Raw genomic sequence first — 25020 nt, 5'->3', positions numbered from 1 at the left:
TTATTAAACTTGTAAACGAGCCAGCACCAGCAATCCATCGAGTGTGAATGGTAGTGGAAGTGCACCACTACGTATGCGGTTAGTGTTCATTATGGTTAAATGAAATCCGCAGCCACGTCGTAAAACAGAAGCGCACAATACTGCAACAAATGAGTTTTATAAACGAATTCCGCCGTTTTTGTGCAATAAATCAGACACATTTCACAATTCGCAGCTTTGTTTTTAAATGATATCGCTAAACACTAAACTGTCAGGCGACGGGCGTACATGGGCGATTTCTAATTTGCGCCAGCAATTTTCAATCAAGCGTACGTTGTGAGTGCGTGTGTGAGCGTGTGATGTGTTAAGCTTAGCTTGATTGTTGTTTTGTGGTTTACAGAGTGTTCAGCAATCCGCTAGCAGTAAATGTGCATAAAATTAATTGGAAATATATAATAAATGAACGTTTCAACAGAAAGCGCAGCGTTAATGAATTATAAAAAACATCTGCCAGCAATTATTTAAAATTTATTAGGCATTTAATTGAGAGTTGCGAGAGAAGCGCCACAACTCAAAATCTAAAATGCAACACGTACGTATGAGTATCTGAATTTTAATTTATTTCGGTTTAGTATGCACAGGTATTTGCCATATTTGCCGTATTCGCCACAAAGCAAGTGGTATTTACAATGGATTTGGTTGTTGACAATGCTCAGCGGCAACTCTTTCGAACGATAAACTCCAATTATGTACGCGCGAAATAGCATATGTTATCGGCCTTCACATAACTTTAAGCCCTACGTAGATACATAACCATTGGTACCCTGCTGAAAATTTGTTAAAAAATAAATGGGTGAAAAGGAAATTTGAACTTTTATCAATTCATTTATGACTTAAACAAATGTATATCCACTTCATCTTACTTGCTATGAACCTTTTCCTTAATCACATTTTCAAAAACATGTGAGACCATTGCAACCTATTACTACAGAGTATAAAAGTTTTATTCGCCTAACGGTATTACCTAACGTATTAAATAAACTAAGCGAAATAGATATAGGGTTATATACACATAAATAAGTGATCAGGGTGACGAGAAAGTTGAAATCCGGAAGGAATCCGTCTTCTAATAATCTTAATGTACATAGCTCCTAAACCAATAAAGCTACAATACCCAAATTTACTCTGCGTAAATATTATAAGAACTCCTGAAGACAGTGTGAAAATGGAAGAAATCCGATGATAACTCCGCTCACTCTCAATATAACGGTAGTGTTAAAAACTACTAAATGCTCAATAAATCAATAACTAAATACGCCAGAGACATTAAATTTTACCTCCGAGATTGTGTGAAATGGTTTAATGGGTGCCGTTGTGAAAAATGGATGACAGGTGTGGCACCGCCCCCTTTTTGGTAAAATCCCATATCTCGAGACCCGACTAGTACGTGTCATTGCTCTTATATTCCTATGGCACAGTGTTAAATAAACGAAATCGGCCTACTTCTCATATAGCACGGTTTTAAATTCCATTTGATTCTTTAATGTATGCCACCATATGACCATAAATAGTTAAAGTCCAACAAAAACTATCCGTATGTAGCGAATATTTAGACACCGGTACCTATAGTTACCGAAATTATCAATCAATGCGTAAGATACATAATTGAAATTTAATGATAATCCTTTTCCTGACAATATCTATATACATAGCAAATACTTAAAATAAAGCTCTTCGAACTTTCAGGTGATTTTACGCTAGACATATCGATAGACAATATTGGGTACAAACTTGACCTAGCCCCATATAACTATTACCCAGGTTTTCGAATATCCGGCCGACTTTGCTCCATATGATTGGTGATTGTTTGTGCGGTACTTTAGTTAAACCCAGGTAGCATTTTTTTTAGTGGCATGATAATCTATATATATAAAAGAAAGTCGTGTTAGTTACATTATTTGTAACTCAAGAACAGCTGAACCGATTTAGCTGAAAATTGGTGGAGAGGTAGCTTAGAACTAGGATGACGATCATAGATCGCACGTAGACTAGATGTAGTCCTTTGTGTAGCCATTGAAAATAGAACTCCCGTGTTCGGACTTAAGGATCGGCAAAACGCTTAGTAGCCAATACAAATTTGCAAAGGCTCTTATTTTCTACGTCCGCCAGTTCGGTGGGATATCTGTAGGTATGCGCACCCAAGTGCCTAAGTCTTGATCTCCCAAAAGCGGGGCAATCAAGAAGGAAGTGCTGGCTAGGTTCTACCGCATCCTCTTCCAAGCAGCTTCTACATGCGACGTCCGGTGTAATTCCCAGTCTTATAGCATGTATGCCAATAGGGCAGTGGCCCGTCAAGAGCCCCGTCACTAACGAGAGGCTGGCTTTACTGAGGGCAAAGAGATCATTAGATCTCCTGCGATCTATATTGGGCCGAAAGGCCGACAATAATTTGGAAATTTTAGTAATTCAAAAATAGAAAGAAATAAGTAACAAGTAAGGAGGGCTAAGTTCGGGTGTCACCGAACATTTTATACTCTCGCATGACAAGTTTTATGAAGAGATCTCAATTTTTACTCAATTTACAGCTTGCACGGACGGATAGACAAACATCCGGATTTCAACTCTACTCGTCACCCTGATCACTTTGGTATATGTAACCATATATCTGAAGATATATGCCGTTGTTAGCAACTTTATTGTGAGAGTATAAAAATGATGCCCTCTGAATTACATGAAAATATCTGAGAGATTTACCGATATTTTCGGTGAAAAATTAAGTTAGGTTAGGTTAGGCACTGAGCTCTTCTTGTTCGATATCAGCGACCTTGAAAAGCTCTAGTCCGATCACGACAATTTTTCCACAATCATTGGTTCCTAATGTATATATTATACAGAGAAGGCATCAGATGGAATTCAAAATAGCGTTATATTGGAATAAGGCATCGTTGTGAACCGATTTCATATATTTCATCAGGGTGTTAAGAAAATATTATATACCGAATTTCATTGAAATCGGTCGAGTAGTTCCTGAGATATGGTTTTTGGTCCATAACTGGACGACGCCACGCCCATTTTCAATTTTTAGCCTGGGTGCAGCTTCCTTCTGCCATTTCTTCCTTAAAATTTAGTGTTTCTGACGTTTTTTGTTAGTGGGTTAACGCACTTTTACTGATTTTCAGCATAACCATACATTGGAGTGTTGATATAAAGTTCTATTTTAATCTTAGATATACAGAAATATTTTCGAAGCACTGCACAGAACAGTGCAACATTTAAACGGCTGATTTCACTGATGCGCAACCCAATTCAACAGTATTTTCCCCTAAACAAACAATGCTTTATTAACGCACGAAATTCTTTTTGATTAACTCTTTTGTAAACTAACACAAGTTGGTACGTATGCTGAATATGTTGGTCAGTGTATAAGTTATAATATAGTATATGTATATATTAAATTGCTTTCCTTAATATAAGGTATTTCACTGGCTTTGATTCTTACAAGTTGCAAGAGTATAAAATGTTCGGTTGCGGTCGAACTTAGCCTTTCCTTACTTATTTTAATTCAAAACAAAGTTGGATCAAGCGATAGATTATTTATTATTAAAATAATTTTTTTTCCCATGGATTTTAGACAAATCTCCAAGGATTAGTGATACTTCGAGCTTCGGTTGGAACTGAATAAACACAAACGACCACACCAAGGTAAACACTACTTCTAAAATTATAAATTTTTTTAAATTTTTTGTCTAGTCAATTCGAAACCATATTTAATGATGTTATGATTTCTCCTTAATAAAGAAATGTATTTACTGCCAAAAAAGTTGTTTAAAATTTTAGTTGTTCATGTCTTTCGACATCTAACACCACAAATTCATTTATAAACTTACAATGCAACAACAGCAATTACTTAGACTTCCTTCTAAGTATCCGCTTTATTTAGTTTGAGTGAGCAAACCCTTTGCTTTTATGGAAGCCGTTGTGAAAGTATGTTCAATTGCCACAAGTGTTGCATGACTTGTGATTTAGAAATCGTATATAAATAAATCTTAATGCACATTTTCTTCACTCACGTCACCCGCTTCCTTTTTTATATATTTTACAGTATTTTCTTTAAATTAAATCACATTTAAAAGTAAATTTAGTGAAAATATGAGTTTCTACTATGGGAGCTAGGAAGATTCTATTTTCACTATATGTATATTACGTCGACAGTTGTACAAAATAGTCGCATCCCAAAATATACATAAAACCCAATCTACGTACTCATAGCGGTCAAAATTTAGACTTTGGTTATAATTTGAATACATTTGGTGGCTTAAGCTTAAAATTGTATGCATATATGTCATATGATGTAGTCAATCGAAAGAAATTTCGAATTTTTAAACAATTTTTTTTTGGTATGTTGCATTAAGCAAGTAAATCTGCAACTTTGAAAAAGTGATGCGCTAATGTAAAATTTTCCGCTCTGCATAAAAAGCCTCATTAATTTTTGCCATAAAAACTTTTCTCTTAAAGTTATATGCACTCTAAGTTATACATCAAATGATCTAAACATTCGTACAAGTGATTTATACTCGTACATTCTGTGTTGCTCATACGACATGGTGTACTGTAGGAGTACAGTGTACTATACCAAATATTTGATGTAGAAATATAAATGTGTATAACTTTTAAAAGAACCTTTATATATATATATATAAACACACGCGAACCCTGTCTCTTATACACATCTAGATGTGTATAAGAGACAGGTACAGTGTACTATACCAAATATTTGATGTAGAAATATAAATGTGTATAACTTTTAAAAGAACCTTTATATATATATATATAAACACACGCGAACCTTTTTTGTAGATCGAAAATTTTTGTAATTGAATATTGCTTCTGCATAGTTTTCAGTTTAGTTGTTTTGCGATAAAATATTTATAGAAAAGCTTAAAAATTGCATGTAAAATGTATGTGAAATGTAAAATGATTTAGACACGATTTAAACTGAAAAGAAAGAGCTTATTTGCATTTCATCCCTTTTCAAGACATAAACTAAAAGAGAGAGCAAGAGAGCTTAATATACCTAAGAACATAATATACACATTTATATGGTATGTAAGTGAAGACTTTAACGCCTGTTCAAGCAATGATAAGAAATTCCATGCAATGCAAATCAGCTTCCTTTTCAAGGAAAAGAAATATTAAGAAGTAAGGAAGTGCAGAGTTAGTCTGTAACCGAACATTTTATACTCTGGCAAGGATCAAATCTGGGGTGATAATTTCGGGTTTTGACAAAACTTTTTACCAAAAAAATAATCATTCATTATTCGCCGAAAGGGTGATAGGATATCAATTATGTTTGTATCTTATTATATTATATTTAATATCATAGAATTGACCGATATACATATGTATATGGTTCGAAAGATACAAGAAGCTGGAAATCATTATATTGATTATTATCTTTTTAGTTGCATTAAGAAATCTCACAGATTGACCGATATATGCGGTACAAAGTCAATCGGAAAATTGAAAATCTTTGTATTACCAGGTTGTTCAATAAGTTATTCGTTTGATAAGAAAAACACAATTTTATGATTCAAAATAACTTTATTATTCAGTATAATCTCATTGAACATTAATACACATGTTCCAACGATCCTCCAATCTGTGGATCCCATCCCTAAAGTGAGAATCCGGAAGATCTGCAAAATATGGTTCAACAGCCGTTATGACCTCTTCACTTGATGAAAAATGCTTGCCACTCATATATTTTTTGAGTTCTGGAAACGAATGGTCGCTTGGGGCGAAATTTGGTGATTAAGGTGGATGCTCCAATAATTCGAACATTAATTCATGGACTTTGGCCATTGTAAAAATGCTCTTGTGGCATCGGTAAATCGTCCTTATGAAAAAGGATTTTTTTCTTCTACAAAACGTATGTTTTTTCATGAATTATTTCCTTCAACTAGTCGAAAAGAATTAATTGTTTTACCAGTTTGCAATTAATTCAAAAACAAAACCCCACAAAACCGCCATAACATTCTTAGCCGATTTCCAGACTCGTTTCAAAGTAGAGCAACCAGGTTCACACCAATCTTTAGCATCTTGTTTTGATTCAGGGTCATAATGATAGACCCAAATCTTATCTATATTGATGAATCGATGCACAAAGTCCACTTTATTCTTTTTAAAACGCTCCAAATGTTGCTTATAATGAGTTTTTGTTCCATTGTTAGCGAATGCGGCACCAATAGTGCACACAGTTTTCTAAAACCCAAAATTTCACTTAAAATATGGCTCACACTGCCTAATGAGATGTGTAGAGTCTCTACCAAATCTCTCTCAGTTCTTTTGGACGTTCTTCACATGTATCGCCTTCAAGGCTTGTACGACCACGTTTAAATTCAGCAACCCATCTTTTTACTATTCTAATTGTAGATGAACAACCATTATACACGTTTAACAATTTCTTTTGGTGATGCACCTTATAAAAATAAAAATTCCATCACTGCACGATATTCAATTTTTTTACATTGTAAAAAAATACTTGACACGGCGACACTAAATGACTTGTAAACAAAGAATGAATTGACCCCATAGCATCTCTCACAGATTAACTGATAATTTCGGTAAAAAAGCACTTGGATCCACTTCAGGAATTCAACTCGTTTCGTCATCCTGATCACTAGGTAACTATATAACGCCATATCTAACTCGGTTAGTTTTAGATGTTACAAGCTACCATTAGGTGAACAAAATTATAATACACCGTTGCAACAGGATGCGAGAGCAAAAATAAATTAATAAAATATTGAAATAAATCAGACTTCACCAGTCAATACAGTTTTGTAAATTTTTAATTTAGTTTTATAAAAGAAAAGCGGATTGTACGGACCATTATGAAAAAATATTCTCAAAAAACATATTATTACTAACACAGTATTATAATAATTATAATTCCCGTGCACTAATAACTATTATATTTTATACTAACCATTTTACATCAAGCCGCCGATATCAGTTTTTCATAAGTTGTGATTCGTTTTCATTTATTTATATATAAATCATTAATTGAAAATCAATATAACGTGGATCGCATACATTAGCGCATTGATGTCAGAAACGTAAAATATGAACCAGCGCCCTGCAATATCTGATAGAACATTGTTAAGATTTCATAAAAGTTCGACACCCTTGCTACTCACCTTCAAAACAGCCGTCAAAGAGACACTGAAATACTTGAAACCGGTCAAAACAAATGGTTTCTGAATGGTACTGATCGCCAAAAGCAATGTTTTCATTAAGCGTACATTTGCTTTCGAATCTCCAGACTTTAGTAAAACCAACTCCCAATTGCATTCGTAGAAAGTATAACTCATTTCGTTAGTCTAAGAAAGAGAGAGAGATAGAAATCAGAATACTCCAATAAGTTTTCGAATTGCTTACTGTGTAAATCAACCCCGAGCCTAACTGGCCAACCAGAATCATTTCCATTATTTTAGCGCAGATCCAAAATATGAACCCGAAACTAGCCATCGGATTCTAAATGTAGAGGAAAAGAAGTAAAAGGAAGACCGGTAATTTGAATGCAATAAAAGCTCTTTAACATTTCTGGATCCTCCCTTGTATCATTTACTTTTCAAAGTGTCTAAATTCTTTCTTGTTTACTAATGCATGATTTTTTTCAAGATCTTCAATCAATTATCTTTTATGGAGTCTTTGTAAACGGATCCAATTTTTATATTTTGACAGTATGACATGCATACAGCTGAAACTTAAGATTATTTGAGATAGTGATTATGTCAGATCCGTTCGGATCGGGAAGGACTTCTCTGTGCCGTTCTATGCCAAACGAAGCTTATTTTTCTCTCGACTAGAAGAAAAGGCAAAGCAAATGGGTCTGGTAGTGAACGAGGGCAAGACGAAATATTGTATTTCTTGCCATCAAACAAACAGTCGTGGCTCCCACGTCACTGTTCACAGTCTTAACTTTAAAATTGTAGATAATTTCGTTTATCTCCAACAACAACGTCAGCCTCGAAATCCAACGTAGAATAACTCTTCTCAACAGTTGCTACTTTGAAATTATTAGGCAATTGAGAAGTAAATTCCCCTCTCGATAAACAAGGACCAAACTCTACAAGTCACCCATCCTCCCCGTCCTCCTATATGGTGCAGAGGCATGGACGATGAGAACATCTCATGAGTCGGCTTTACGAGTTTTCGAGAAAAATAATCTGCAGAAGATTTATAGTCCTTTGCGTATTGGAAACGGCGAATACCGCTGCCGATGGAATGATGTAGGAGAAACTATATGGCGACATTAACATAGTTCAGCGTATTAAAAGGGAGCGGCCCGAATGGATGACAGCAGTCCAACTCTGAGGAAGAGATAGACCTCCACTCCGTTGGAAAGACGAGTTGGAGGAGGAGTTGCCTACACTTGGAATATCCAATTGGCACCAAACAGTAAAAAAAACGACTGGTGCGCTGTTGTAAACTCGGCTATTATGTCAGTTTCGTACCGCGACTCTTTTGGAGTGCGTTCGAAACGAAGCAATACAATGCATAGGATCTGCTCCGCGTCCGTGTTAAGATTGACCTCTTAACCTAAGCTACTCACCGTATACACCTTAAATCCTAGTATACACAGCAACCCGGCACTAAAGGACAAATTGACGAAAATACGAAAGGAGAATTCACGTTCAAAATCTTCAGCAAATTTATACAATCGAACATTTTCTTCAATGGCTTCAATAACCCGCCGTCGAAGTCCGTCAGCAATATTTCTATCGTCTACTACATGCAACAAACGCTCGGCATCGTGACGCAATTTCTGTTGCAAAAGCAGAAAACGTCCATTTAAATGTAGCATCACTTCGGATAATACGTTGTCCTCGCCAGTGACCATTGTGATCACGGTGAAGCCTACCCAAATGTTTGATAAAACAATGGCCACGTAAATCGCATTCGACGTGATATCGAACGGGTAATACATTTTGTAGAGCGGCACTTTGACATTATTTAGGTAGTTAATTATCGGTATTATTATGTAGGACGATAGAGTGCTAAAATACAATAGGGAATAAAACCAAATTGGACGCAAGCTTTTCTGTATATTCGCATAGAGTTTGGGATGAGATGACCTGCGCAAGATAAAGATAAATACGATAAAATAAATTAGAAAGTATGTAGTGTGCCTCTCACTCATCTATATAAATTGTTGCATAAAATTTCTGCAAGAAACGCTTGAATGCATCCTTCTTTAAGCCCAACTGAAAGGCACGTAAGTGAATCTCAACCAGAATCAGATAAGTCGGTCCACAAATTAACATCTCATCCAGATTATTGTTATTGACAATTATATAACGCAACTCAGCGTCGTTGTGTTGCATGAATATGCAGAAACCGAACGCCCAAAAGAAGCGGTCGTACAGCCGCAGCAGGTAGCTTGCGTCATCCCGCAGTGGCCAGCAAACATGATTCAAGAGCCGATAGGCTGCAACGGGCCAAGAAAGTGGAATCAACTTGCCGTTTTTCAAACGCGGACGATACAACATTACGTTGATGAAGACGGAACGTTAGAAATTCAATATATTGGCAAAGGATGTCGTGTGCACCTTTTATACACGAAATGTATACGTAATGATGTCTGTTTACATAAACACCCGACTGACATAATTAAGTGATTAAAGCACTTTTTTCATTTCAAAAGTTCTTGTAAACTTTTCAAGTACTTTATTTACGAAATAGAAAAGGCATAATTACCTTCATCACGCACCCAGTTGGAAACATCAACCCAATATGTGTAGGAAACAGATATAAGGTAACTGGAAATTTCCAAAGCTCTTTCGAAAAAGCATCATCTTCTTTGTATAATGTGGTCGAACGAAAATATGTCCAACGATTGATATTTACGTGTGCTCTGCCTAATCCACAAGAAGGGATACCCCACAATCTACGCCAGCTACCGTGGAATAAGTCTCCTCAACATTTCATATAAGGTTCTAACGAGCATATTGTGTGGAAGATTAAAGCTCATCGTCAACAAACTGCTTGGACCAAACAAGGTTTCAGACAAGGCGACTCCCTAACACCCGTCTACTCCTGGAGAAAATTATTCGAGCTGTAAATCTGAATGGAGAAGGTACAATCTTCTACAAGGGTGTAAAACTGCTGGCGTAGGCCGATGTCATCGGTATCATTGGCCATAACAACAGGTTGGACAAGACAAAATATCTTTTGTCTATCTTGGAATCAGCAATAGCACCAACAACAAGATCAGCCAAAAATCCACCGCCGAATAACTTTTACCAACAGGGGCTACTTCAGACTGAGTAGGCAATGGAGAAGTAATGTTCTCTCCCTCTTAACAAGACCAAATTCTAAAAGTCGCTCATTATGCAATTGGCGTAATCAGCGAAAAGCAAAAACCACACGACATTAAAGAAGAAGAAGTTCGAAAAATTACACTATAAAAACTAAAATGACGGTTTGAATATATACATATAAATGATGGGATCTCTACCATTTGGAGTAATTAAGAAGGCGTACCTCTTTCCAACTACACACACTATCATCGCTAAATTCAATAGTAGTATGAAACACAGATGAAAATTTTGTGAAACTGAAGGACGACCACGCTAACCTACTATTCTCTACAACCGTATTCTTCAAATCCACTAAATGAGCGGTAATTCCGATGCCTAGTTTAAGATTCGCAGCAGAGAAATCGACAATGTGATAATTAAGGGCTATTCATGACCATAAACAAAATTGATATAAATTGAAACGTCCATCTTGGTAAAATTTGGCAGAAGGTTGGGTTCAGCAGGTAGAGCACTGTGACTGTTTGCCATTCTTCAGACAGTCTTTGCAGATCACCAGCCTTCTTCAAGGCAGGTTCGTAAACTGTACCTTGATCTGTAGTGTATATTAGAGGATCCAGTAGGAATTCCTTCAGATTGCACTTCAGCAGCGACACTCCTGTGACGAGTTGCACTTGTTGTAGCAACGCTACATTTAATCCACCAACAGTTTACTTATGCTTTATATTGTAACACCCAATAGGTGGCACCGGAGATTCTATAAAACTTATATATGTAAATGACAATCGAATGAGCTGAGTCAATTTAGTCATGTCCGTCTATCTGTAAATACACGACTTAGTCCGTCAGTTTTTGAGATATCGACCTGATATCTTACACCTCTTTTATCTTGGAAAGAAGCTAATCGTTTGTTTTAACCACCGAAATAAACCCCTCTACCATGTTGAAACCATAAAAACTGATGATGAGATATCTTCATGAAATTTTGCTCAAATTATTGATTAAAGCAACTCTCTAAAGATAATGTTTAGATCGGACCACTGATGCATGTAGCTCCCGTGCAAACTGAATAAGCAAAATCTTGGTAGGAAATTTGGTGTAGACTATTGTACTAGACAAACGGTACCGTCTCCAAAATAATTGTTCTGATCGGCCCCTATATCATACAAACTGACCGATCAAAATTAAGTTCATATATAGCATATGTATATGTGAAGGGTATTAAAACTTCGGTGATTGTGTTTTTGAGTGTCATTCATCATAATTTGGACGAATATTTAGAGATCAATGACTGTCGAACTCTGCTTCGGAAAGTTTGCTCCGTCATCCGTTTTAAAACGAATAATTTTGTTTTGGAAACATAATTTTTAGATTTCTGCACGTCACTCGAAGGAATATAAATTAATCACAGCTAATGGACGTTAGATGTCGCACTTGGTCCCGCCATACAGAGAACGTACATTTACACCAGAGAACGTCTATCATATATATTAAACGTTCTCTGATATTTATGTGCCAAAAAAACTCGCTGACATTTGATTATTGGAAATTTTTCTATTGTCATCGACTCATCATCATCATTCGTTGCACATATTTGCATCTGAACAATAAATAGTTGTTTTTAAGTTGTCTATAATATTATAAGTTTTGCGAACAGGGATAAATACTTTTTATAGAAGGTAACATTTAGTAATTCTTTTGAAAATGAGTGCGACTTTAAACGATTATAAACTGAGTTGCGAATTGTACGGACATTCAATGGATGTACGGGCAGTTGCTGCCGGTTGGGAAACTGCGGAAGGACAAATAATAATTTCAGGTTCTCGCGATAAAACAGTTAAATTGTGGAAACGTTTAGGGTAAGCCAAATTTTGCATAAAAGTTCAATTAATATAAGAGTATTTAACTTTTTTAAGGCAAGACTACACAGAATCCGTCACTTTTCAAGATCATAAAAACTTCGTAGCTTTTGTTTTCTACCTTGACTCTGAAAAATGGATTTGCTCAGCTAGCAATGATGCCACTGTCGCTATTTACAAAGAAGGCGGTTTTGTGCCCATACTAACTCTCAAAGGACACGATTCCACAGTCTGTTCAATTGCGGCAGGTGCGGAGCCAAAGACCCTTATTACCGGCAGTTGGGATAAAACAGCACGTATTTGGACTATTAAAGAGACGGGCGATGTCACTTCGGTTGTGTTGCGTGGTCATGAAGCAGCGGTATGGTCAGTGGGTTGCCTCGTCGAGACAAAAAAATTTATAACTGGTGGAGCAGATAAGTGCATATATTACTGGAATGCCAATGGCGAAAAACTACGCATGTTACAAGGGCACAAGGATTGTGTTCGTGGTATTTTACCTATGAGTAATAACTCGCTTGTTTCATGTGCCAATGATGCGGTTATAAAATATTGGAATGATGATGGTGAATGTGTAAAAGAATTGAGTGGACATACAAATTACATATATTCCGTGGCAGCAAATTCTGCACTGGGTGAAAACATAATAGTATCTTGTGGTGAAGATAGTACATTACGTATGTGGGACTTATCGATTGGCGAAGAATTGGGAGATGCCATTGCTCATCCTGCACAATCCGTATGGTCTGTAACTTGCTTAAAAAACGGTGACATTGTAACTGGCTCAAGTGATGGTGTAGTTCGTGTATTCACAAAGGATCCTGCACGATATGCAAATGAATCGTGCAATAAAGCATTTGAGCATGCGGTGGCTACAAGAAAGGTTCAAATGTCTGAAGAAATTGGCGGAATAAAAAAAACTGAGTAAGTCAAATTATAATTGTGATAAATATAAATGGCTTTCGTATTCAAAAAAATGTTCCATTAATTTTCGAAAGATTCGCTTTATTATCAAAACATTCGTGATTTGAAAATGTTTTAAATTATCCGTTTACCGGGTCCATAATCTTTAATTACTTTAAAAAAAATTAACAAAATTCTGAACGATATCTCAAAACATAAAAAAATAGTTCGCGTGTACATATACACACAAACGGTCATAGCTAAATCGATTTATATTGCCGCACTGATCATTTATATTAGTAATTACCTTATAGGACTTTTTCTTCTGGGTGTAACCAACTTCGTAGTAAACTTAATATACACTGCTTATATCTGTAAGTATGTCGAAAAGCGCATTAATCGTTAGTGACCAATAGAAAAGTGTGCTAGATATTTACTTGCTAATGTTAAGAATCGAAGGTTTTACTCTGAATGATGATTAAAGATATATTAATTTTTTTTTATAATTGCTCAAACTTGACATTAAAACGACATATGTTCGATGACAACGAGTAAATCGACTTTGTTTAGCTTTTGTACTTAGTAACTTAAATTTAATTTTTATTATGTGCTAATATTTGTTTAAAAATTTCACTAGTTTACCTGGTCCTGAAGCCTTACTCACAAACGGCAGGCGAGAAGGTCAAACAAAAATGGTGCGTCACCAAGATGGTTCGGTGAAGTGCTACGCTTGGCAATTAGGTCAATGGACTTTAGTTGGTGATGTTACAGGTGCTTCAGGTGGATCTCAAGCCTCTTCCGGCAAAACCTTATACGAAGGAAAGGTTTGTATGCCGGATAATAACGTTTTTCAAATAGTTGCTCAATTTTCCAATAATTTGTATGCAGGAATACGATTTTGTGTTTTCGGTGGACATCTCAGACACCGCACCTCCAATTAAGCTGCCCTATAATAGGGGTGAAGATCCTTGGCAAGCTGCGCAAACATTTATACATCGAAACAACCTACCACAAGCCTATCTAGACCAGGTTGCAAATTTCATAATTAAAAATTCGCGAAGTGCTGGCAACGTGTTATCTCAGCGGACCGCTAGGTTAGTAAATAATTCGTAACCTCATAACAAAGAAGTATGTATTTAATATTAAAGCTTATCTTTAAAGTGGTTACCAGGATCCTTTCACGGGTGGATCGAGATATGTACCTGGTAGTAGCAATCAAAACTTAAATGCCGCAGGTAACGTTGATCCGTTTACTGGTGGTTCGAGTTACTCGGCTGCATCAAATTCACAACCAAAACCAGAAGTTAATTTCATTAGAGGTATAATTTAAAGAGTTTTATTTGAACGTTACCCTAACGCACCTATCTATTTTAAGGCAGTGAAAAACATTTTCCCGTCAGCAATTACGTAACCTTTGACAATTGTGATCCGGCCAAAGTGTTGGAGAAATTGAAGTGAGACGATTCGAACGCTAAATTTATAAAATGTATATAATACCATTCCCAAATGTAATTTCTTCTTAGGGAATTCAATAATAAACTGACCAATGAGAGTGAAAAAGTTTCGGATACGTTATTGAACGCGATTATTGCACTAACAACAACTTCGCCAGAAGTGGATACAAGCTCTGTGGAAGCGCTGCATCATTTACTACGATGGCCTAATGGTTTGTTCATAAATCAAAGCATAACATATGTTTAGATAAATTATTTTATATTTTCAGACATTCTCTTTCCCGTTCTGGATGTGGCCCGTCTGGCTATACGTCATGAGCCAATATTTTCGATTTTGAACTCGTACAATTTCCTAGATAACATTCTGCCAAAGTTGAATTCCTCAGCCGCTAATACTTTAATGATAGTACGTTGCCTAGCGAATATGATGCGCCACGAAGCTGGTCGGAAACAAATCGAACCTCGCTTTGCGGCCATAGCGGCACACATTGATCAAATTAAAAGTGGTAGTGCGAATTTGCAGATTGCCATCGCAACATTCTACTTAAACGTCACCATATCGCAGACACTTAGCGTGGCGAAAAATGAATGTTGTCGCATAGTAACCGAAGGCGTCGTCGAATTGCTGAAATGGGCTATTGACTTGGAGGCATGTTACCGTGCTATTCAAGCCATTGGTAATTTAACAACGACGCCATTCGGTCAAGAGACAGTTGCTATTGTCGTATCGGTTGACTATGTTATGGACAAAATACGTGAATTAACTAACACTCCCCAATCGGGCGTCTACGCCAAACTCAATTCTGCGGGCAGTGCCCTACTGGCAACTTTCTGAGTAACATATGGAATATGTACGCTACGCAGAATTTATAAAACGATATCCAGAAAATGCATTAAAACATGCTTTGTTTCACTACCATTTGATAAAAACACAAAATAAAAAAGTTTAAAAAGTATAATTTGCATATTTCACTCTTTCTGCGAATTATCTGATCAAAAGCCAGTACGGTTGCAAGTAATGAAATTAAAAAAAAATAATAATTAACATTTGAATTTATTTTATTTTTGTTTTGGAATCTCAAAGGCAGTGAAAAAAATTTAATCACAAATATCGGATTGGAAACAATATTGGAACCGAAATACCGGATAAAAAAAATTATAAACTCAAAAACCTGATAAAGTATTTATTTTTAATTTTTAATCCATAAACCAGAATATCATTATACCGAACTTTCCAATAAGAATGCATTTGAATTAATAATTTACAAATCGAAATTAAAAAATACAAATTCAATCACAACATCATAATTTTTAAAATTAAATATTCAATTTTACCTTGTTGGGATTTAACATTTAATTTAACAATATCAATTGTTCAGGGTATAAAAAACAACCGTAACAAATACAAAAACTAACCTCAATATTTTTTATAGCATTCTTCTGTAAGTACATAGGCATGTAATTCCATCAAATTCAATTTGCAATTATTTTTAGCGTTTCATTAGGTCTAAAATAATTGACAAAACTAATTGTAAAGTACACAAAAAAATATCACAGGAAATATTAGTGAATATTTGAAAATTAACATTCTTTCGGTTCACTAATGATTTCGATAGCACAGGGATCAGCTTGCTGACTGCAGATACGCTCACTTTCCGTTTCGATTTCACTCTCACTAACACCCTCACATGGAATGCACTCCACGCACTCACCCTCTCCTTCTTCTTCTGCTTCGCCAACATATAAAATGCTACGCTGTAGCGTCAACTCCGTCGGCACTGTGCTTAAAGAGCACACAGACACCTCAGAATCGGACAAAGGCAATGGTACAGGCTCTTGTGGCAATTGAGCATAATCATAACAGCAAATATCTTGAGCAAACCACTGTGATGGTAATACATCGACGTATACCCCATTCTCATTACGTTCGGTTTCGACTTCGCCACCGAACTCTTCAGTGTCGCCCTCACTTTTCTTAACTTTATACGTCATACCAGGTGTTTGAAAGAACCCCATCAGCATGTAACGTTGTTCAAAGGTGAACACAGCTGGACCTTGCGGGTACTCATTGTCCCAGGTTCCATGTAGAATAGTTGAACGATCTTCGTCCCCATAAAATATTTGGAATGGTCCCACACGAACACCCATGCGCCATGTACCTTTGAAACGTAGCTCCCCGCACTCTTCGGACTTAAAGCAATAGACACCGACCCCGTGCCTCAGACCGCGGTACCAGTTACCCATGTAGCAATCATTGTTAACGTACTTATAGCGTCCTTTGCCATGTTTAATATTCTTGCGCCAACAACCCTYATACATACTACCGTCGGGATAGATGAAAATACCTCGACCCGAACGATGTCCTAATACAAAGGCGTATTGCAATTTAAGAAGTCAATTTGACCCTTTCAACTAATATTCACTTCAATTTGCTTACCACAACGATAGCACCCGTAATAGCGTGATCCATCCTTGAATACGTACAAACCGATGCCATGACGCCTGCCCTGACGATATTGCCCATCATATTGATCCCCATTGGGAAGTATGGCCCACCCACGTCCATGACGTTGCCCAGCTGCATTGCGACCACCGATATAGAGCTATGTAAACACATAAAGACCATAATGGGTTTAGTTCAGACATCTGTTTTTACTTACTCCGATATTTATGCGATCTTCTTCCTCTTCGGCTACGGTTAGCTCAGATTCTGTCGATATGTCCGACATACTCATTGCAAAACGGGATAAAACTCTTCAGACTTCAATGAATTTACACACATTCGGTGCGTAAAACTGCAGAAATGAAGTTCCGTTGAAGAAATTTTATTAAAGTAAAACAAAGCATAAGAAAATATAATGATTTTTGAAAAGAGTGTATAAAGTATTAAAAGAAACTCTCGAATGTCAAGAGTGTAAATCTTTTTGGATTCTCTAGTAGTTAAGATTATTAAACACAAGTAAGTGAAGGCACTACTAAAAATCCTTACCTGAAAAAGTTGCTATCTGAGTTCCATTAAGATATCTCATATATTGCCCCCCTTATTGTACGATTATAGGGCATGAACTCTACCGGATATTTGAAGACCGTTTTATTAAATATATGGAAGCTAGTATTCATCCGATTTTAACCGATACGATATGAAGGGTTCTGACGTTATCATCCGATTTCACGCATTTCACATAATTTTCGCGTCTTAATCCAAATACTTTGGATTGGTTCGGCATAAGAAATATACGAAATTTAATTATTTCCGTTTTTTATTTGCACTTTGAAATTAACTTATTCTAGATGTAGATCTTTACAATCAGACTTCTTATATTATACACTTATTTAAATATTTGGTCTCAACAAAAATACAAATCGTCTGACAAGTACTATACATATGTATGTATGTACGCTCACGTACAAAATTAGGAATACTTCTTATAAATTAGGTATCATAAAAGTAGCTAGCCAGAGGATATCGTATAACCATTGCACATAAGGTACAGATCACTTGTAGGCCCATTAAAAATTGCGTAACAACCTTTTCGTGTACGGGTCCAAATACAACCAAAACCAGATTGATGAGCGTAAAATTATTGGTAATCACTCGGCCGTCATTTTTTTGTTGCCATGATATTAGTTTCAACTTTCTCAGCACAAGCACCATTAACAATCCCAGCTTGTTCAATTCTTCAGGGTGGAATTCCGTCGTACTTATGTGTAGTAGATCTGTCCTAGCATCATATTTTGGTAAACGATGTCGAGGACATGGCACAAAGTGAAAAAGCTGAGGTATTGAGTACAAAAAGTTTAAGATTTGCGGCATGAAGAAGAGTAAGAGAGTTTTGCTAAAATGTCCCAATATTCCGACGACAGCGAATGTCATACCAGCAAAATAGCAATACGTATCACCGACAAACACTTGTGATGGATATCTGGAATTGAGGAAAAAAACTTATCAGAAAAAAACTTTGAAATTTTACCAGCAATTTGTAATTTAATATTTCCATTATACAAAGTGTAAACATGATATTAGGATTACTTTTGGGCTGCTTCAAATCAAAATATATAGTAGATCTAATTTGATCTTTAACCAATCAGTAGTATTTAATGAGAGGAATAAAATTTCTTACAATTAAGAGACCATCTGCAGTATCTATATAGGCATTCGGAGTAGAGTAGGAACTATGACTTTACTACAATGTCCACGACAGCCTGTTCTACGTTACCGAAATTGAAAAGGATTTTATCAGGCCAAGGGTTGTTTTTTTTTTTTGGTGATCTAACCTGATCTAATTCCTTGCAGTCGTGCTGGAATTGAGTCGAACCCGTGACCGGAGGAATTTTTCTGGTGCGTCTGCGTTAAAAGGTTCCATCCAAACTCCACTTCGATTGGTGTAATATACGCAATGGATGGAGCCATATACCTGGTCAGGCCGGCACGAGTTACGTGGTTCTCTGCTGCCAACACCCTACTGCGACATTAGCCTCTACGGCTGTGCGATCTGTACCAACTTCGGTCACTGCGCAACCGCTACACCCAAATTGTCCACAAAGAACCAATACGGTCCATGAGACGTACGTACGCAGGTACGCGATAATGACGTCAAACAAAAGAATCGATGACATGTGCTCAGAAGCAAACTCCCAATCTCTCCGACCTTTCTCGCTCCTTCGCTGCACAAAACATAACACTCTTCTATACTACCCATATTCACAAACTAGAGAAAGAAGTACAGACTTAACCTTAATATTGCAGTCAACGGCCGTTACAATAACAACAAAATTTACTATATGGTGTGCACTAACTTTAATGAATAAATTAATTATTTCCTCAATCGGACCAACTGGAAATTGATTTTTTTCAATTCAAATATGCCCATCTCTTTTATATTGCAAAGATTTAAGAACTTTTTCAATTGGGGTCCAGAAACTTTATAGAGGATTGGGCCTTTTCGATCGTACTATCAAACAAATAGAAAGTTCCAAGAATTTAATCCACAGGATGGCTAGAAAAGAACAATGGAAATCAATTTACAAAAGTTGACCAATTGCCCCATTAACCAACCCATCACACGTACATATTTCCATATACATACATATATATACACTATAATCAATTTTTAGCCAGACTCTTCAAAATATTTTCATTTACTTACATCCGCCGTGATATATGTACACAAGTACGTCTTGTAGTATTTCAAATTTACAGGGAATATGAAGATGTCGCCGCCTATCTCGTTGAACTGTATAATTGAATCATAGTTAGAAATTACACTTTGTTTTTTTTTTTCATAATAAATTATTTCCAATGTTTTGTTTACAACTATGGTCGATTTACTGTTTCCTCTTTGCAGGTATTTACCGTTTACCCTTGAATTCAACTTTCTCTGATAAATGAATGGAAAAACTGAACAAAACAAAAAAGAGAAAAAGTTTTTGAAACCCCCATTGTCAGCTGCTGAAGAACAGGCCGACAGACGACAACAGCTGATTGGTTTATCGTCATCTTATTCGTATTCCTTTTGCAGTCAAGAAGTGGAAGATTTTCTTGGGTGTGTTTTCGCAGAAAATGTTGCAGAGAAAAATAAATGCAAATTAACTTAAAAATTGGAAACTCGTTAGGCAAAATTAGATCATATTATGTAGAGTGAATATTTTATGATATCTATTGCATTATATATGTATCACAAATGACAAATGTTTCAACGCAACGCAGCAAATGCCACAACACGACTCACGAACAATCAGCATCTGTACTCAGACATTGAAATGCCAGATGTTGCAAGTTCAACTACAATCGGAGGCAAGACAACTTTAACTAAAAAACTACTTCTAACTCTATTGGTACTTGCCCAAATATGTTTCATTTCGTGCCTATGGTTGTTACAGCTAGGCGATGGCCTCAATACCAGCTTAAATGAGGTAACTGCGCATAATGGCGACACCAAAGACTACTCAATTAATACCAATAATTTAGTTAATAAGCCACGCAGAGGAGCATTGCTGGGTATGAGACGTGTTAATTTTATAACCAATTCCGTAAACATTAGTTCAACCGATACTGCAGGCAGAAAAGTAGCATCAAAGCAGGAAGTATCGCAAGCTGTGATCGAAAATAGTCAATCAGGGAAAGAAAGCAATTTTAAAAAAGACTTTTATGTCAAACTGAACAGACTGAATAAAACCATAGAATATAGAAATAGAAGCGGGTTTTTGCCTGAGTTGGACAACGATGTATTGTGGTGCTTCCGTAAAGGAAGTATTGACGAACAATCACAAATATCGAATGATGAAGCTGCACAGGACGTTGTACTTTCTTGGGAGGAAGAGAACACACAATGCAAGTGTCGGGCTGGTTGGCATGGGCGTGATTGTGGTCAACCAGAAGTTATGTGGCGTGCGTTGTTAACGTCAAAATCACATTTTCAACTGCAAGAACCAACTAAGACGCGGAGTCCAAATCGCTTAGTACACTTGTTGGAAGGAAATTTTTTTAATTTAGATTTATTGGATTTACAAATAAGTATGCTCGCCGATGTAGTTGATTATTTCGTAATATATATAAAACCAGCACGAAAGGATTTCAAAACAATTCAACACTGGTTAAGAGAAACGCTGCCAACTAATAAATATATGATTTACCTATGTGACAAAGAGTATACGTTAAATAAAGAAGGAAATTGTACCATCAAACAGGCGTATGCACATTTCCATCAACAGCTGCAGCAGAACCAAATAAAACTATTACCACTAAAACCAAGCGATCTGCTACTTTATACAGACGATCGTGTGTTACCATCACCGGATGCACTGCAATTTCTTAAATATTATGCAAAAGATGTACGTAATGTACTTTTTCGACTGAAGTATGTCGTCTATGGTTTTTATTGGCAACATCCAAAACAAACTTATCTTAATGGTCTTGTAAGTTCCTTTGTCCATATGGACAACCCAAGCCAAATAAATGGCGATGAAAGTGATCCAGCAAAGAAATTTGATATAAGCCTCACAGCAAGTAATCACCCAGCACCTTTTGTCATCGGCGATTTAAATCACTTTGGCGGATGGTTTTGCAAATACTGCCAGCAGCCAGAAGAAATTGTAGCCGAATTACAAGCTGAAAATAGTTCCTTGACACAAGTTCAATTTGCGGATACTGTACGTAACCACAACATTGACGCGGCCTATTTGCAAAAACTTATTGCAACCGGTGTTTACGTTGACGGGAAAATGCAGCTGCTGCGTAATCGTCGGTATTCAGATAAATACTATGCACCCGCATTGGCAGAAACAGATAATTCAAAATATGGAAATCTATTAGTTAATTTATTCGAGTCATTTGATGATGACATTGAATACGAAGCCGGAAATTACTAAGAAATGAGAAATGTCGCAATATTCTTGCCTTAGCGTCTACTAACCGCTCCAAATTGTGAAAAATTTAAAATATGTTTAATTGAGTGATAATTTGAAAATTTAAAGAAAATGCGGCTAAAAAATTAAATTTTCGGAAGATGCAAACAAATATGAAAGCAGCATTAGTTACTTGTCAAACATAGATTGGAGTAGAATGGATTGTGAGATATTATCATTTCAGCTACATACATTTATTCATAAGAAGTTATTCAACTTTTGTGCCTAATAAGTTTATATCGAAATTATTCTATGCCCAAAATAATATATAATTTGCATTTAAAATAAAACATAATTGATATATTAACTAGACTGTTTAGAATGTATTTCTTCAAGAAAATGCAAATAATCGATGTGTCGGTATTTTTTTTTTTTTATTTAAATCGTGTGTTTATCAAAAATAAAAAACACAAAACAATATGAATCTGCAGAGCTCTCAAAAATTTAATTTATAAAGTACTTGTATTTTCTCATACATTACTGATGACTTTGATTGGTATATGCACTAGTATTATTAATGTTGCAGTAAACACATATCAACGATGACCTTTGTTAAGTAAAATAAATAAATGTATAAATATTGTACTATGCTATGAATTATGTATTATACCCATTTTCTTATAATTATCAAAGCTGAGAATACAGATTATTATATCTACGAATGTGGTAGATCACGCATAGCTTATTAACAATCAATTACAATTATTGACGATTCAAATTTTATATAAAATGCTGTGATAAAGTTATTGGGATTCGAAACTAAAACGATTTTTTTTAGTTATTAAATATGTTTATGGAAATTCAAGTATTGTTAGCATTCTTCAACTGATTTTTTTGTACATCCCAAAAATGTATATTTATAATTTCATAGCCAATTATATCTCATACAAAAGCATTTGTTAATTTCTAACACCATTTATAGCTCCAGTAATTAATTTCAAACAAATGCACATTTGCATTTGTTATAAATCCATTAAAATCATAAAAATAAAATTTAAAATGTATTATCATGGTTAATTATAATGTATGTATGTACCTAAATTAAGAAAAAAATTCGATAAATAAATAAAAAATGCTTCACTTAATGTGGCTTCCGTATAACACATTTTTGTCAGCTTGCAATTTTAATTGATGTTGTTAGAAACAAGTTCAAAAGAAACAATAAAAAACGTTAAATATTATTTTTGTATCATGCAATGGTATATAAAGATCTCTATTTCGATCTTGTTCAGTCAAATATGACAGCTACTATATGTTATAGTGATCAGATCTGAAAAGTTTATTTGACTATGGTGGAGTCGAAGATATATTGTCAAATATAAAAGTTTTTCTTACAAGAACTTTATTCTGATCGTTCAGTTTGCATAAAAGCAAGTTTTGGATACAATAGTACTTGTAAAGAAAACGTATATAATAATATATAACAATCTATTCTACTAAAGTGTACTCACTTATTATACTTCCAAAGTGCAAGCGAAACCGCTAAAAATGGAAGCATTAGATAAATCGAGAACTTATGACAATCCACTTGGTGCCCAAGCGCCAATTCAATGATGTTGAAGCATAAAACGGATGCGCTAATCACAATAGATTGACCAACTTCAAGCCCGTTGATTCCAGCTAAGATATTTATTGCATTTGTGCAAAAAACGGCAAGCATACCCATATAGATGTAATAGAAAATGCCTGAAACGCATACATATATAAGTATTGCTAGTATTTCAGTTTATTCAAACACTATTTCACCAATATCCAACGAATAGCCCAATAGCGGCCTAGCAAACTTTGGCAATATTACTGTTGTAATGTTAAAATTCACATAATAAACCATTAGTAAGGGCAATGTGCCCATTGTTGGTAGAAGTAACTTGTGACGCCAACGCAGGTCTAAAACATCATCAGCGAAGCCAAGCAGAATCATACAACAAATAGACAAGAGTGCTGCAATCATTTCTGCAAACTGTTAACCAATAAGTAAAGGTTATTGTTATTAGATACACATGTTGCGAAACGAACTTTTCGTTTGTTTAATTACCTCTTCATGTGGAAAAGTTGCAGGTTTCGCGCCGGTATTTACATCAAGCAATGCAGCCTCTTCGAATGTAAATGGAATCGGTATAAAAAGAAACATAGCCACAAGAAAAGCGCATCCAATTAATACCCCAAATGATTCTGGTCTAAATGAATAATCTTATTGGTTCCTTCAAAGTAGTTTAAAAAATAACCGTTGTATACTTACATTTGTGGTTGTTCGCGCTTGCAAAGGTCTTTACCATACAAGCCGGCTTTAATAAACATATCTTTGAACTTCGGGATCATTCGAATGGTAGAAAAATAAGCGCAAGCTGCGATTAGAGCGCTTATAGCTATCGTAATTCCACTCATTTTAAATCACCTACGGCTATGGTTTTGAATTGCAGAAGTATATATACGGTTATAACTATTGTTAATATTTTCAAATTTCACTTAATTTAATTAAACACTCCCTTAATATATACGTGGATTTGCCACCAAATTTTCAAATCGTTCACTGATAAAAAAAATCTGTCAAAATCAGCTGTGTTAACAACTGTAATCAAAAGTTTACAATCGATAACCAGGTTATAAGAATCAATTAATCGATTTAGCTTTTAACGAAGAACAAATTTTTTGATAATTTTATAGGTAGGATTATACATTGGTTTTGTTGCATGAGAACCTCCTTTTGTATTATATTATGGATTTTTACATACATAATTGCATATACATACAAGAAATTGATGATAAAATAGAAATTTTCGGAAATAATGCAAATATTCATATGAAACTAAAGGCTATTGCAACCGGAAGAAATACAAAATTAAAAGGAATTATAAAGTGTTACGAACAAGAGAACAAAGCGTGCGACACGAGCACGAGTGCCACGGACCCTTCGCCTTTGCTCATCGTCCCCTCACCAACTGAAAACAGCTTGAATGACAAAAGATTATTTTTGTGAACATCGTCATTTATGCAAAAATTTAAAATGTAACGTGTATATTCACGTTACATTTGGATTGGTGGGACTTCTGGCTCAATAATATCAAATATCTTTCAACTATAGTTCTTTCAACTGTTTTA

General features: G+C 35.6%; 5 protein-coding genes across 5 annotated transcripts; 2 read left to right on the top strand and 3 right to left on the bottom strand.

The window, feature by feature from the left end:
• Positions 1-7075: 7075 nt before the first annotated feature.
• On the bottom strand, positions 7076-9533 carry LOC108973538 (odorant receptor 74a). Its single transcript, XM_018940881.1, has 4 exons — positions 9181-9533; positions 8597-9119; positions 7179-7361; positions 7076-7126 (listed from the first exon to the last, which is right to left on the bottom strand). The coding sequence occupies exons 1-4, from the start codon at positions 9531-9533 to the stop codon at positions 7076-7078; spliced, it is 1110 nt and encodes a 369-aa protein (XP_018796426.1).
• Positions 9534-11835: 2302 nt separating this feature from the next.
• On the top strand, positions 11836-15476 carry LOC108973544 (phospholipase A-2-activating protein). The gene is made up of 8 exons (XM_018940888.1): positions 11836-12160; positions 12218-13084; positions 13701-13887; positions 13952-14157; positions 14225-14382; positions 14439-14517; positions 14587-14729; positions 14787-15476. The coding sequence occupies exons 1-8, from the start codon at positions 12006-12008 to the stop codon at positions 15350-15352; spliced, it is 2361 nt and encodes a 786-aa protein (XP_018796433.1). The 5' UTR covers positions 11836-12005; the 3' UTR covers positions 15353-15476.
• A 427-nt stretch (positions 15477-15903) lies between these two features.
• Positions 15904-17366, bottom strand: LOC108973559 (radial spoke head 1 homolog). The gene is made up of 3 exons (XM_018940910.1): positions 17178-17366; positions 16955-17120; positions 15904-16880 (listed from the first exon to the last, which is right to left on the bottom strand). Exons 1-3 carry the CDS (start codon positions 17250-17252, stop codon positions 16099-16101), a joined length of 1023 nt encoding a protein of 340 aa, XP_018796455.1. The 5' UTR covers positions 17253-17366; the 3' UTR covers positions 15904-16098.
• A 393-nt stretch (positions 17367-17759) lies between these two features.
• LOC108973595 (UDP-N-acetylglucosamine--dolichyl-phosphate N-acetylglucosaminephosphotransferase) lies at positions 17760-24456 on the bottom strand. The gene is made up of 5 exons (XM_018940967.1): positions 24161-24456; positions 23957-24098; positions 23668-23881; positions 23373-23607; positions 17760-18440 (listed from the first exon to the last, which is right to left on the bottom strand). The coding sequence occupies exons 1-5, from the start codon at positions 24304-24306 to the stop codon at positions 17951-17953; spliced, it is 1227 nt and encodes a 408-aa protein (XP_018796512.1). The 5' UTR covers positions 24307-24456; the 3' UTR covers positions 17760-17950.
• Positions 19671-22504, top strand: LOC108973594 (beta-1,4-mannosyl-glycoprotein 4-beta-N-acetylglucosaminyltransferase). The gene has a single exon (XM_018940966.1). It carries the CDS (start codon positions 20206-20208, stop codon positions 21883-21885), a length of 1680 nt encoding a protein of 559 aa, XP_018796511.1. The 5' UTR covers positions 19671-20205; the 3' UTR covers positions 21886-22504.
• Positions 24457-25020: the final 564 nt, after the last annotated feature.

Source organism: Bactrocera latifrons, unplaced genomic scaffold (genome assembly GCF_001853355.1).
Source record: "Bactrocera latifrons isolate USDA-ARS-PBARC rearing strain unplaced genomic scaffold, ASM185335v1 scaffold_49, whole genome shotgun sequence".
In the NCBI taxonomy this organism is placed as follows: domain Eukaryota; kingdom Metazoa; phylum Arthropoda; class Insecta; order Diptera; family Tephritidae; genus Bactrocera; species Bactrocera latifrons.
Note: the sequence above shows the minus strand (reverse complement) of the source record. Positions and strands in the feature narration are given on the sequence as shown.